Source organism: Anomaloglossus baeobatrachus, chromosome 2 (assembly GCF_048569485.1).
Source record: "Anomaloglossus baeobatrachus isolate aAnoBae1 chromosome 2, aAnoBae1.hap1, whole genome shotgun sequence".
Classification (NCBI taxonomy): Eukaryota; Metazoa; Chordata; class Amphibia; order Anura; family Aromobatidae; genus Anomaloglossus; species Anomaloglossus baeobatrachus.
This window is the reverse complement of record NC_134354.1, coordinates 449,756,537-449,770,961: the sequence shown is the minus strand read 5'-3', so window position 1 is coordinate 449,770,961 and position 14,425 is coordinate 449,756,537. Positions and strand designations below refer to the sequence as shown.

General features: G+C 43.8%; 1 protein-coding gene across 2 annotated transcripts in view; it reads left to right on the top strand.

The window, feature by feature from the left end:
• Positions 1–14,425, top strand: part of DOC2B (double C2 domain beta) — a 1,333,838-nt gene that overhangs the window by 1,128,346 nt on the left and 191,067 nt on the right. For both annotated transcript variants that reach the window (XM_075334207.1, XM_075334206.1), the window contains one exon: positions 9,588–9,745. In XM_075334207.1, coding sequence (XP_075190322.1) covers positions 9,588–9,745 — 158 coding nt within the window. The remainder of the gene's footprint in view (positions 1–9,587; positions 9,746–14,425) is intronic.

The following is a 14,425-nucleotide window of genomic DNA, read 5'->3' as shown; positions in this document are numbered from 1 at the left end:
GGGGGGACACTTCAGTCACTCGGGGGATTAGCGGTCACGGTGAATCCTTCACAGGTGACCGCTAATCAGTACACGGCACAAAGACAGAGCCGCGGCATGAGAATGAAGTCGGGTGAAGTTCACCCGAGTTCATTCTCATCCCGCTACTCTGTCTTCCGACATGTAGTAACGACATTTTGCATCACACACGTACATTTCACACGGACAACACACACAAATGTCAGTTATTTCACTCACGCACACACGGACATTCCACACGCACATACGGCTAGCATACGGGATACACACGCAGGCCACACGTACCATAAAAACGGACCTATAAAACGGAAAACGGACCCGAAAAACGGCCCGTTTTACACGGACGTGGTTTTCACGGATGTGTGGCGGAGCCCTAAGGTCAATTAGGGTTACCAAAATTATGTATATTTGCCATATGCCAGAATAATGAGCGAGAGAGAATGTTTCAAGGCATTTTTATTACTTTATGCAAAGTTGTAGGGTATAGGGCACAAATCACCACTCCATTAGATAAAATGGGACTCAGGTTCACATGATCACTACTTCCTGGGGAACTCCAAAACAAGGCGTCTGCCTTGATACTCCTAATTCCGCGATCACACGTGATGGAGAAATTGAACCTGGTGAAAAATAATGCCCATCTGACCTGTCTGGTTAAGTCTCTTAGCTGACTCGAGGTATGATAGATTTTTCTGGTTAGTGATTACCATGATGGGATGTACCACCCCTTCCAACAAAAAGGCGCCACTACTCAAAGGCCAACTTAATAGCCAAAAGTTCCCTGTTACCTACATCATAATTCCTCTCTGCGGAAGCAAGTTTCTTGCAGAAAAAGGTGTATGGACGCCATTTACTGGGCTATGAACCCTGACAATGCCGCCCCCACCTCAGATGAGTCAACCTATACTACAAATGGCTGGGAAACATCAGGCTGAACCAATATAGATGCAGTGGAGAAACATTGCTTGACCAAAGAAAAAGCTGAAAGCGCAGAATCAGACCTCAACACATCAAGTTGAAGATTCTATTTTGAAAGTTAGTTTATTGGTCCCTATAAAATCACTCATATAGCTAAATCGGTAGCCTTTCACCTAGAACTTCTATGGTCACTGTTAAAGAAATTTGTTGAACAACTAAAACCCTCTCCCCTGCCACCCGTCCCGGTCTTGGTGGATGGCAATCTTGAGATTCAGATTGCCCAAATTATTCACTCTCGCCGTGTACGTCACTCACTTCAGTATTTTGTCCACTGGAGGGGATACGGACTGGAGGAGAGGACAAGGGTTCTGGCATCTGATGTTAATGCCACTAGGTTGTTGCCTGCATTTCACTCTTTTCACCCTGATAGGCCTAGTCCTGAGTGCCCGGTGGTCACTCATAGAAGGGGGTTTACTGTCACAGATGTGTCACAGCCTGTCACAGAGGTATGACAGTCATCTGTCAATCCAGTGGCAGCGAGTGCTAGAAGATCACAGAGATTGGCAGCATGTGTTGTTATCTGACAGTTCCCTGTTTCTGCAGCAGGCAGACTCTATGACCCTGGAAAACTGTTGTCCTGTCTCACAGTTGCTATCCTGTGACTTCCTTTATTAAACTGACCATGGGGTGGTTTGGGTGTGGTTTATAATTTGTTCCTTGCTGAAGTCTGGAGAGATCATCTTCTATTGCTCCAGAGACTTTAGTGGTTGCTGCTGCTCAGATAAGTGTTTGTCTTTTGCTATCCACCATGGCTCTGGTGATTGCAGTCGTGTTTCCCCTGTATTGTTCCCTTGTGTATTCCTATAGTGTTAGTGGTGTTGACGAAGAGCTCATATCCTCCATCCTTACTTAAAGACCTTTTTCCAGGGTAAGACAGGGTCCCAGTTTTCCAGCTGTGCCATAAGTACAGAGCCTGTATAGGGTCAGTGATAGCAGTGAGGGTGATCTGCAGGTCACCACTTCCCCCATTTCCCTAGCTATGAGGCATTCCTTCCCCCTTGCTGTGTGTTGTTCTATACAGCTGGTATAGCCTCTCTCCCCTGCCATGACAGAATATGGCTCCATGAGGCCAGGAACTGTCTTGTAGGAGAAACCCAGCGCCTACTGCACCAGTGTAAGAACTGACAGTGGCTTTGAAGATTTCATCTTGTTACCTAACAGACTACTGTTGGCTATTGTATGGAGGTTTTCACTACCCTCCAAGAATATGCCTCTCCAGACAGTTACTGACCCGCTGCATAACTGATCACGATGAATAATATTGCAAGCAGCATAATATTTACCATGGAGTCTCTAAACTGTTTAATGATCGCCATAAATGCTCAGTGCAAAGTTGCTTTCATCTGTGAATAAAACAAAGTGCTAATGATGAACCAGTAAAGTATGGAGTTTATTGACAAATGCCACTTAGGCTATGTGCGCACGTTGCGTACTTCACTGCAGAAATTTCTGCAGCGATCTGAAGAGCACACGTGCGCTTCAAATCGCTGCAGAAAATGTCCGTAGAGAAAAAAAAAAGCCGATTCCATGCGCTCTGCCTGCAGCTCCTGCCTTAGACAGAGCAGGAGCTGCCGGCAAAGCGCACGGAAGAAGTGACATGTCACTTCTTAGAACACAGCGCTTCAGGCAGCAGCCGAAGCGCTGCGCTCTAAGACGCCACGTGCGCACGGCCCCTGCACAATCTCCATAGATTATGCAGGGGACGCAGGACGCATGTATTTATGCAACGTGTGCACATAGCCTTAGGATGTATAGTGCTGGTATATGTTTCGGACAGTTTGGTCATCATTAGCCGGAAGGTCATTTTATAGGGCTTTGATTCTCTGACCTTCTTTAGACAAAGGAACACATACAATTGAAACTAGAAGTTTACGTACACTATCTAAAAACACACATATGCATGTTTTTCCCACTAGCTGACATGAAATCAGTGTAGCCTTTCCCTTTTTAGGTCAATTAGGATTACCAAAATTATTTATATTTGCCATATCACAGAATAATGAGAGAGAATGTTTTAAGGCATTTTTATTATTTTCTGCAAAGTCAAAAGTTTACATACACTAAAAGTACTATGACTTTAAGGCTATGTGCGCACGTTGCGTTTTTTCCCGCGGAAACGCTGTGTTTTGAACTGCAGCATAACTGCATGCATTCAGCTTCCCCAGCAAAGTCTATGAGAAAGCCAAAAAGTCAATGCACACGCTGCATTTATAAACACAGCGTTTTGGATGCCCAAAATCGCTGTGGAAAAAAAAGCAGCATGTCACTTCTTTTGTGCCTTGTAGCTGCGTTCTCCACCCATTGAAATCAATGATGTGGGTCAGAACGTAACCAAAATGCACTTGGACTGCATTTTTGTTGCGTTCCGCATGCTTTTTTGACAAGCAAAATGCAGATCTTTTCAGTCTGTGTGATGTTGGTCAATTTCTGTCTGGATGTCGGTGAATCTCCCTCTGTCTGTTGGTTGGTCTCTTTCTCTGTCAGTTGGTCCCTCTGTCTGTCTCTCTCTCTCTCTGTCGGTCGGTCTCTCTGTCTGTCTGTCCCTCTCTCTGTCCGTCGGTCAGTCTCCCCCCCCTCTCTCATACTCACCGTTCCCCGATCACCGGCGTGGAGCTGCACGGCATTCACACTGCTCCAGCGGCTTTTCCTCTTTTGAAAATGCCGGCCGCTCATTATTCAATCTCGTATTCCCTGCTTTCCCCGCCCACCGGCGCCTATGATTGGTTGCAGTCAGACACGCCCCCACGCTGAGTGACAGCTGTCTCACTGCAACCAATCACGGCCGCAGGTGGGCGGGTCTATATCGTGCAGTAAAATAAATAAATAAATTATTTAAAAAAACGACGTGCGGTCCCCCCCAAATTTGATACCAGCCAAGATAAAGCCACACGGCTGAAGGCTGGTATTCTCAGGATAGGGAGCGCCACGTTATGGGGAGCCCCCCAGCCTAACAATATTAGCCAGGAGCCGCCCGGATTTGCCACATCCATTACACGCGACAGTCCCGGGACTTTACCCAGGTCATCCCGATCTGCCCTGGTGCGGTGGCAATCGGGGTAATAAGGGGTCAATGGCAGCAGCCCATAGCTGCCACTAAGTCCTAGGTTAATCATGACAGGCGTCTCCCCGAGATACCTTCCATAATTAACCTGTAAGTGAAAGTAAATAAACACATACACCCGAAAAAAACATTTATTTGGAATAAAAGACAAAAAAACACCCCCTTTCACCACTTTATTAAAATCCCCAAATACCCCTCCAGGTCCGGCATAATCCAGAGGTCCCGCAACGCATCCAGCTCTGCTACATGAAGCTGACAGGAGCGGCAGTAGAACACGGCCGCCCCTGTGAGCTCCACGCAGCAACTCAAGTGAATCGCGCTGTCAGCGGGGACGTCACTGAGGTAATGCCGGTGTGTATGCGGTGATGATGAGGGCTGTAGTGTCAGGATGTGTGCAAGAATGTCGGCGGTAATGTTGGGATGTGTGCGGGGATGTCGGCGGTAATGTCGTGATGTGTGCGGGGATGTCGGCGGTAATGTCAGGATGTGTGCGGTAATGTCGGGATGTGTGCGGGGATGTCGGCGGTAATGTTGGGATGAGTGCGGGGATGTCGGCGGTAATGGCGGGATGTGTGCGGGGATGTCGGCGGTAATGTCGGGATGTGTGCGGGGATGTCGGCGGTAATGTCAGGATGTGTGCAGGAATGTCGGGATGTGTGCGGGGATGTCGGTGGTAATGTCGGGATGTGTGCAGGGATGTCAGCGGTAATGTCAGGATGTGTGCGGGAATGTCAGGTTGTGTGCGGGGATGTCGGCGGTAATATCGGGATGTGTGTGGGAATGTCGGGATGTGTGCAGGGATGTGGCGGTAATGTCGGGTTGTGTGCGGGGATGTCGGCGGTAATGTCGGGATGTGTGCGGGAATGTCGGCGGTAATGTGAGGATGTGTGCGGGAAGGTTGGCGGTAATGTCGAGATGTGTGCGGGGATGTCGGCGGTAATGTTAGGATGTGTGCAGGAATGTCGGGTTGTGTGCGGGGATGTCGGCGGTAATGTCGGGTTGTGTGCGGGGAAGTCGGCGGTAATGTCGGGACGTGTGCGGGGATGTCGGCGGTAATGTGGTGATGTGTGCGGGAATGTCGGGATGTGTGCGCGGATTCGGCAGTAATGTCGGGATGTGTGCGGAAATGTCGGGATGTGTGCGGGGATGTCGGCGGTAATGTCGGGACGTGTGCGGGGATGTCGGCGGTAATGTCGTGATGTGTGCGGGAATGTCGGGATGTGTGCGCGGATTCGGCGGTAATGTCGGGATGTGTGCGGAAATGTCGGGATGTGTGCGGGGATGTCGGCGGTAATGTCGGGATGTGTGCGGTGAAGATGATAATCGGGACGCCACACACAGACAGAGCTGCAGTATGACAATGAAGTCGGGTGCAGTTCACCCGAGTTCATTCTCATCACGCGACTCTGTCTGTGTCGGCTGTCAGCCGGCATGTAGCAGAGCTGAATTGCCGGGGGAACGCACTGTCAAAAATGCATCCAAAATGCATGCAAAACGAATGGAAAAAGCATCCAAAATGCATGCGTTGTGGATGCATTTTATTTTATAAACGCAGTGTCCAGTCTGCCAGAGGGTGCGTTCTTTTCCGCACTGCAGAGAATGCAACATGCGCACATAGCCTAAACTTTATGGGACAGCCCAAATGATAATGTCTTGTCTTTGGAAGCTTCTGATAGGTTTATTGTCAATATCTGAGTTAACTAGAGACACACCTGTGGATGTGTTTTAATGTACTGAAACACACTGCTTCTTTGTGTAGCATCATGGGAGTGTCAAAAGAAATCAGCCAATGTCTCAGGAAAATATCCACAGAGAAATGTGGACTTGCACAAATCTGGTTAAACCTTGGGTGCAGTTTCCAGATACATGAAGGTGCCACGTTGATCTGTACAAACAATTTTGCGCAAGTACAAACAATATGGGAATTTTCAGCCATCATACCGCTCAGGAAAGAGATGGGTTCTGTGTATAAGAGATGAACGTGCTTTGGTCAGACATGTGCATATCAACTCAAGAACAAAAGCAAAAGACCTTGGGAAGATGCTGGTGGAAGCTAGTAGGATTGTATCATTATCCACAGTGAAATGAATACTGTATCAACATGGGCTGAAAGGCTATTCTGCCAGGAAGAAGCCATTACTCCAAAAGAAACATAAAACTCCAGATTAATGTTTGCAGATGCACACAGGAACAAACACATTTATTTTTGGAGAAATGTCCTGTGGTCTGACGAAACTAAAATGGAACTGTTTGCTCATAATCACCATCGTTACATTTCAAGGAAAAAGGAAAACGCTTTGAAGCCTAAAAACACCATCCAAACTGTGAAACACAGTGGTGGCACTGGCAGCATCATGTTGTGTGGTTGTTTTGCTGCAGGAGGGACTAGTGTACTTCACAAAATAGGTGGCATCATGAGGAAACAAGATTATGTGGCAATACTGAAGCAACATCAACATCAACCAGGAACTTAAAGCTTGGGCAGAAATGGGTCTTCCAAATGGACAATGACCCAAAGCATACTGCCTAAATGGTTACAAACAGGATTAAGGACAACAATTTCAATGATTTGGAGTGGCCATCACAAACCCTATTCTCAATCCTATTTAAAATTTATGGGCAAAGCTGAAAGGCAGATGTGAGCAAGGCGACCTACAAACATGGCTCAGTTACACCAATTTTTTAAGGTGGAATGGGCCCAAATTCCTACCAAGTATGTGAGAAGCTTGTGAAAGGATATCCAAAACGTTTGACAGAAGTCATACAGTTTAAGGGCAATGGTACCAAATACTAATAAAATGTATGTAAACTTTTGACTTTGCAAAAAGTAACAAAAATGCCTTAAAACATTCTCTCTTTATTCTGACATTTAGCAAATATAAATAATTTTAGTTCCTAATTGACCTAAAACGAGAAAGGTTTATTCTTACTTTATGTCAAATACTGCGAATAACATGCATGTGTCTTTTTAGAAAGTGGGTGGAAACTTCTGGTTTCAACTGTACCTGTCTTCCATGTTTGATGCCCTTCTATGGCCCTAAATGGCTCTCCTTATGTAATGTCTAATGTTATGGTATCCACTCCATACTTTTGAGACTGCAGAGACACAGAAAACCTTTGTGTAATTGCACATATGTACACACACATACAAAATTGTTGGTGCCCTTCTGTTAAAGTAAAAGAAAAACATAATGATAGGGGAAATAACTTGAAACTAACAAAAGTAATTTCAATTTAAATTTACTGAATATGAACTAATGAAACTCAAACTTTGCCTTTATATTGTGGCTCAACAGGAAAAAAAAATTAAAATATCTTGGACAATAATGATGGTACTCAAAGAAAATATTTAAACAGTGTGTCCTTTAATTAGCATCACAGGTGTCTACAAACTTGTTATCAGGGTGAAAAGTAGTCAATGTGCTGTTTGGTTTCATTGTGTATTCCACACTGAACATGGACCAAAGAAACCTGAGAGAACTATCACACAAGATAAGAAAAAAAAAATATAGACAAACATGTTAAAGTTAAAGGCTATAAGACCATCTCCAAACATTTTGATGTTCCTGTATTTTATTGAATATAAGCTTTATTATTAGGCATTGTAACAGTGTACTATGTCACAGCCCAGTACATTCATATTTTCACATTATTCTTACATAGCATCGGGGGCAACACAATATTACACGCCAAACTCCTATGCTACAAAAAACACGCAAGCTGAAAAGAAAATCAAGTTAGGCAAATTACAAGAAACCAAGATAGGGGAAGGGTAATGGGAAGGAGGGAATAGGGAGGCATGAAGCTTTATTGAAAGACAACAACACATGGAGGAGAGGGAGGGGTTTAATCCTCATTCTAGTTGTTGTCATCTGGATCCTCCAGGAAAGAATAGTCTCTGAGCAGGCTGTGGATGAGCTTGCAGCAATCCCAATTAGACATCTTCTCTCTCCTTAAAATAAGCCAGTTTCCGGTAAACAAAATAATGTCCTTAAAACAGTTCATAAGGCACCAAGCCTACTGGATGGATACGACCGTATAAGACTGGCAAAGGGTTATAAGAAGGAGGGGATAGGAAGGGGGAAATCATAGGCCTGAGGCTTTATTGAAAAACGACACACATTGAGGGGAGAGAGGGGTTTAATCCTCATCCTTGTCATTGTCATCTGGACCATCCAGGAAAGAATAGTCTCTGAGCAGGCTGTGGATGAGCCTGAAACAATCCCAGTTAGACATTTTCTCTCTCCTTAAGATAATCAAGTTCCTGTCAAAGCATATAGTGTCCCTAAAACAGTTCATATGGCACCAAGGCTACTGGATGGCTCCGACCGTGTAAACTCCAGGGAAGAGTCCGTAAAGTACCGAAAGGTCCGATAGGCTAACAATGGAGACAGAGTTCTTTCAGGTTGTCCTTTACGACTTTGACTACCTGTGCATGCAGTGCAAATGGTGTCTTCCTACCAGTACAAGGACACAAAATGCAAAACTATAAAAGAATCAGTCAGGGAGGATATGGAGGTAACTGTCTGTGAAATCTACAAAATCATTCCTGTTGGGTGTTCTCTTGCTTTTCCTCTCCAATGCCCCTGTACTCACTTTTATTAGCACCAAGCAAGTGACACTTACTCCCAATCACTTATTCTTCCTAACTGGATAAATTGGTATCGGTGAAGTGTAACTGAATTGGGGTACTGTGATGATTTAGTGCTCCCTTAATTTATTTGTGCAATATGTATGTGAAACAAGACTGAAGCCACATCAATGCATTACCCAAAACAATTTCTCATTTCATCCTAGACTGTGATGAGAAAAGTGCATTTCAAATGTTTGTTGTTTTTGTTATACTTTTAGTTGTCATTTAATTATGTACAATAAATATGGCTTTAAATGAAAATGCACTTATCGGTAAAGTATCAACGGATCTGTATTCCCTAGATACGTTCATCTCTTGCCCCTCCATTTGTAACAAAAGTCTTTATATTATTGATTTGTCCATTTTAATTATATAGCTATGCACCATGTCTTCACGACTCCTCTAAATGTTGTTTGTTTCTCCCTGCAATCTGTGCAACTGACTAACGTAGGGGCCTTTGTGCTACAAAAGGTTTTTTTCCCTGGTTAGCCAATAAAAATATAATTTTTATGTTTCATATTACTTTTGTCATTTTGAAGTACTACTAATTTATCATGTGGTATTTTGCCATCATTTTGTTCCATGGTTCCTGTTTTTATTGCTGTGTGTGGATTAGATACAATGGTCTGAACCAATTAAACCAATTTGTGTTGATACAATTTTCCTCTAACTTACAGTAATCAACACTAATTATCATTTTGCTCAAAACATCAAACAAAAGCAGAACAGTAATAATGTGAAACTGAACAAAACAGCCGCCTGCTAAATACATGTCAAGACCTTTAGCAATCTTGGTAGATACAAGGAAATCTCTCCCTGGATGTTGTGTTCTGTATTGTGGTAACTGTGCATGAACTCATTTCTACTGTCATTAACATTTTGTGTTTCCACCCACAGATAGATAAAACGGAAGATAAATCTTTGGAGGAACGTGGGCGAATCCTTATATCCTTGAAATACAGCTCCCAAAAGTCAGGGCTTCTGGTAGGAATTGTAAGATGTGCACATCTAGCAGCAATGGATGCAAATGGTTACTCCGATCCCTATGTGAAAACGTAAGTTTTGTACTTGGTTATTATCATTATTGTCACACTCCCGCAAGGACGCAAGTGCATATTAATGGCAGTATTGAGATTGATAGATGTATATTATGTTTAGGAAAGAATTCCTATTGACCTATGACATCCTCATTCAGTCATTAAATAGAAAATAAAAACAACAACAAATTTACATAAATCTATTAACAGCGCCTCAGACAGATATGTGTACAGAGCCTAACAGTGCAAATACAAGTATAGTCTTCCTTTGAAGTACCACTTGTGATTATTATATTTTTTTTTTTCATTTCGTCACTGAAAAGGTACCTGTAATTTATGTTTCCTCACTGTGTGTGCTAGAATACTTACCAGTCATCGACTGTTTTCAGCACTTTTCCTCTCCCTCTCCGCCATCTTGTTACCACAGCTCCAAGTGGCCAGACGTTACTGCTAACATATATGAAAGAACAGGTCCAACACTGAAACGGACATAATACAACAAATTTATGCAAATGTGTTTTATTGATTTTCTGCAAAAAAGACAGTGCACCTCAACCAAAGCAAAGGCAACGTTTCGGCTAATGAAAGCCTTTATCAAAGATTTGTCTAAGTAAAAAACAAAGAAATATTTTTACACACCTGGTTAGGTTAACTGCATATATACAAGAATATGTACAAATATTTAGATATATACATGAACAAATATAAATAAACAGAAAATATGTATACATGAACTGTATGTATCGTAGGGTTCAGGGGAATTAGACGGGTCTGTCATCTTTAGACCATATCTCACATAAGGTGACCGTAGTTGTAGAAACTTTGCTACAAATGGTAAAGAATGCAGTTCATTATAATTAATAGGTAAGCACGTTTGTCTAAAGAGGTATATAACAATCATAATCACTATTATGCGAGGACAATACATGCTGCTTGTAGGTGGAGCCTAAATAATTATGGACCCATGGCCCATAGAGAACATGCACATAGTAACAGCTGAATAACATCTGGGTAACATATCATGATGATTCAAATGAGAGAAAAATGGAAGAAGAGTGGATGATTTAGGAAGAGCGTTTGTGGGGAGAGATGAGGGAAATATATGAAAGATGGTGGCACATAGATAGATGTATCATATATATATGGAAGTGGTGGTGGATAGTGGAATACCTTAGTTACTGCTAACATACACTGGAATGATCAGAACTCCAATGAAGTGGTTCCCAATGGACTGGAGTGGCGCAGGGAACAACAGAAGTGGGTGATCGGAAACTATTTTACTACTCAGAGGGTACATATAATCCTTATGCCTAACTGGTGGTGAAGTAAAAAAAATATATTTTAATTGTTTTTTATGACCCTATTCACATCATGTTTTAGCCTTATGCTTAGCGTGCATGCTGTTCCCACAACAAATTTTTTATTACCATGAAAGTCTATGAATTAATGATGCCATTGTAGGGCATGCAAAATCAGGAGCTTGGCGGTTAAAATACGCAATAGGATCATATCCAAAAGATATATTAATGACATGTTCACCTTATCAGGCTATGGTAGCTACAACACAAAAAGTGTCTAGTGTATTTGGACTGCTGCTGCAGAATCCATGAACCGAGGGTTCAACGATATAACGTCATTCGGTTTGTGCTGAGGAAGGAGTGTAGAACACTTTAAAACACATTCAATAAACCACTACAAATCCTAACTGTGTATCCAGCTCTTCCATTGACAATGACAGCAGCGTGGAGGTAACCACTTCTTTCTTCCATCATGATACTGTAGGGCAGTGGTCCCCAACCGTTCTGACCTTGAGTGCCACATTTAGCTCTGAGAGAGGGCTGTGAGCCACAACCAGCTCCCACCTCCCTCACAGTAGTGACACCCAGAGCCCCCATTACCCATATAATGACATCCAAAACTTTTCCACAGAAATCACACCAGGCCGTATACCAAGATCCAGTGGTTCCTACCTCCATTCAGATCTGCTCTTCTGTGTGGGGCTACTCACAAAAGTCACCATCTCAAGACCTGCTCTTCATACATGTTTGCTATACCTGGTACTAATGCACCAAGCTTTAATACAGCCACGAGCCACACATCACAGACCCGCAAGCCACATATGGCTCTCGAATTGCAGGTTGGGGACCCCTGCTATAGGGTGTAGGGCATGGCTCACATTTAATTGTTATAATATGAGCTTTTCTGCAGATGGCGCAAAGATACATCCAGATTGGTATCCATTTAATAGATCTCTTCTAAAGGCCGCTTTACAGGCAGCAACATCGCTAAAGCGATGTCGTTGGGGTCACGGAATTCGTGCCGCACATCCGGCCGCATTAGCGATGTCGTTGCGTGTGACACCTACGTGCGATCAAAAATGGTCACAAAATCGTGCAAAATCGTTAATCGTTGACATGCTCCCCCGCTCCCAAAAATCGTTGCTGCAGCAGGTACGATGTTGTTCGTCGTTCCTGCGGCAGCACACATCGCTATGTGTGATACCGCAGGAGCGAGGAACCTCACCTTAACTGCGGCTGCCGGCAATGAGGAAGGAAGGAGGTGGGCGGGATGTTCGTCTCGCTCATCTCTGCCTCTCCGCTTCGATTGGGTGGCCGCTTAGTGACGTCGTTGTGACGGCAAACAAACTGCCCCCTTAGAAAGGAGGCGGTTCGCCGGTCACAGCGACATCGCTAGGCAGGTCAAGTAGTGTGACGGTTCCGAGCGATTTTGTGTGCCACGATTTGCCTGTGACGCACAAACGATGGGGGCGGGTACGCACGCTAGCGATCTTGCTAGCGAGATCGCAGCGTGTAAAGTGGCCTTAATAGTTCACAAGAAACAGAGCTATTAAAACCATCTCATTTTTAGAAAGTTTACGCTTAAGGGGGCTTTACACGCTGCAATATCATTAATGAATTATCGTCGGGGTCACAGTGTTTGTGACGCACATCCGGCGTCATTAATGATATCGCAGTGTGTGACACTTATGAGCGACCTTAAACGATGGCAAAAGCGGTCAAAATCGTTTGCCACAGAGAGGTCATCCTTAAACAAAAAATCGTTTTCTCCTTATTAGCGATGTTGTTCCTTGTTCCTGTGGTAGCACACATCGCTGTATATGACACCGCAGGAGCGACAAACATCTCCTTACCTGCCTCCACCAGCAATGCGGAAGGAAGGAGGTGGGCAGGATGTTACGTCCCGCTCATCTCCGCCCCTACACTTCTATTAGACGCCTGCCGTGTGACGTCACTGTGACGCCGCATGAACCGCCCCCTTAGAAAAGAGGCGGTTCGCCGGCCAGAGCGACATCGCAGGGCAGGTAAGTCCGTGTGACGGGGGTAAGCGAGGTTGTGCACCATGGGCAGCAATTTGCCCGTGTCGCACAACCGACGGGGGCGGGTACGATCGCTTGTGATCTCGCTAGCGAGATCACAGCGTGTAAAGCCCGCTTTAGATTACACAATCCTGAAATGTGTCAGATTCATTATAGTGGTTCATGCTGTTTAAAAACTTAAGTTTACAGTACACATTAGTTGGCTTACTTTTTGACAGACAATTGCACAAACATTTTGGGGCATTTTTACTTTGAGCCATGCACCTTATGCATGCAGCTACCCCCATTTACAATTTAAATTAACCACCATTAGCCATAACGTGTGAAAAACATATCTTAAATGTGGTGCAAGCCATGTAAGACTTATTTAGGTGACATGTGGAAAATTACATTCAATACCAGAGCACCCTTTAATAAATTGCTGTATTGAATGTCTCAGATGTGTGACCTTTAAGTCATACAGCACCCATAGGTTTCCATTCTTAAAAAAATAGGTGTAGGTTTATGTATAATATTTAGGGAAATCTCTGCCAGATTACCAGACTACTCTGCCGCCATGTAACACAAACCGACAGTCTGGCAATCCGGCAGAGAGTTCAACAAAAGCCACAGATGGTGGTTCCTACGCTACCCTCTGTGGTGTGTGAGACACCAACTGTGACCTCAGTTGAATTCGTATAAATAAATAATTATAAAAACTGTATGGGTTCCCCCCCATTTTTTGATAATCAGCAAAGGTAAAGCAGACAACTGGAGGCTGACATTATTAAGTTGGGAAGAGTCATGCTTATTGGTCAGGTTTACCTTGGCTGGTTCTAAAAATTAAGGGAGAACCCACAACATTTTTTTTATTATTTATTTAAATAAGTTAAAAAAAACTCAGTAAAATCCCCTCAATTTGTGATAACCAGCCAGGTTAAAGCAGACCACTGGAGGTAGCAGCCATAGTTGTCTGTTTTACCCACACTGGTTATCACAAATAGGGCAGGAGCCCTACACCATTTTCATTTTTTTTTTTACACTGTAATCTAGCAAACGTCAGCAAACAATTACAGACGTCGACACAGAGGATAGGGGCATCTATAGCAGTCTGCAACCAATTACAGAAGCTGGCACAGAGGGTGGGAGGGGGAAGCAATGAATAATTATGAAGTTTAATGAGCAGGCCTCAGAAAAGAGTTTGACTGCTGTGTTACCTTCTGGGAAACACAGTATGTATACCTTTTCTACTTTTACCCCCATGTTGCTTCTGTTTGCAGCTACCTTGCCCTTACTATGACCATATTACAGCCATTTTTCAGCACATAAATTTGGGTTCCCATTGTCTTGCTTGGAGTTCGTTGTCCAGGCTTAAGTTCAGG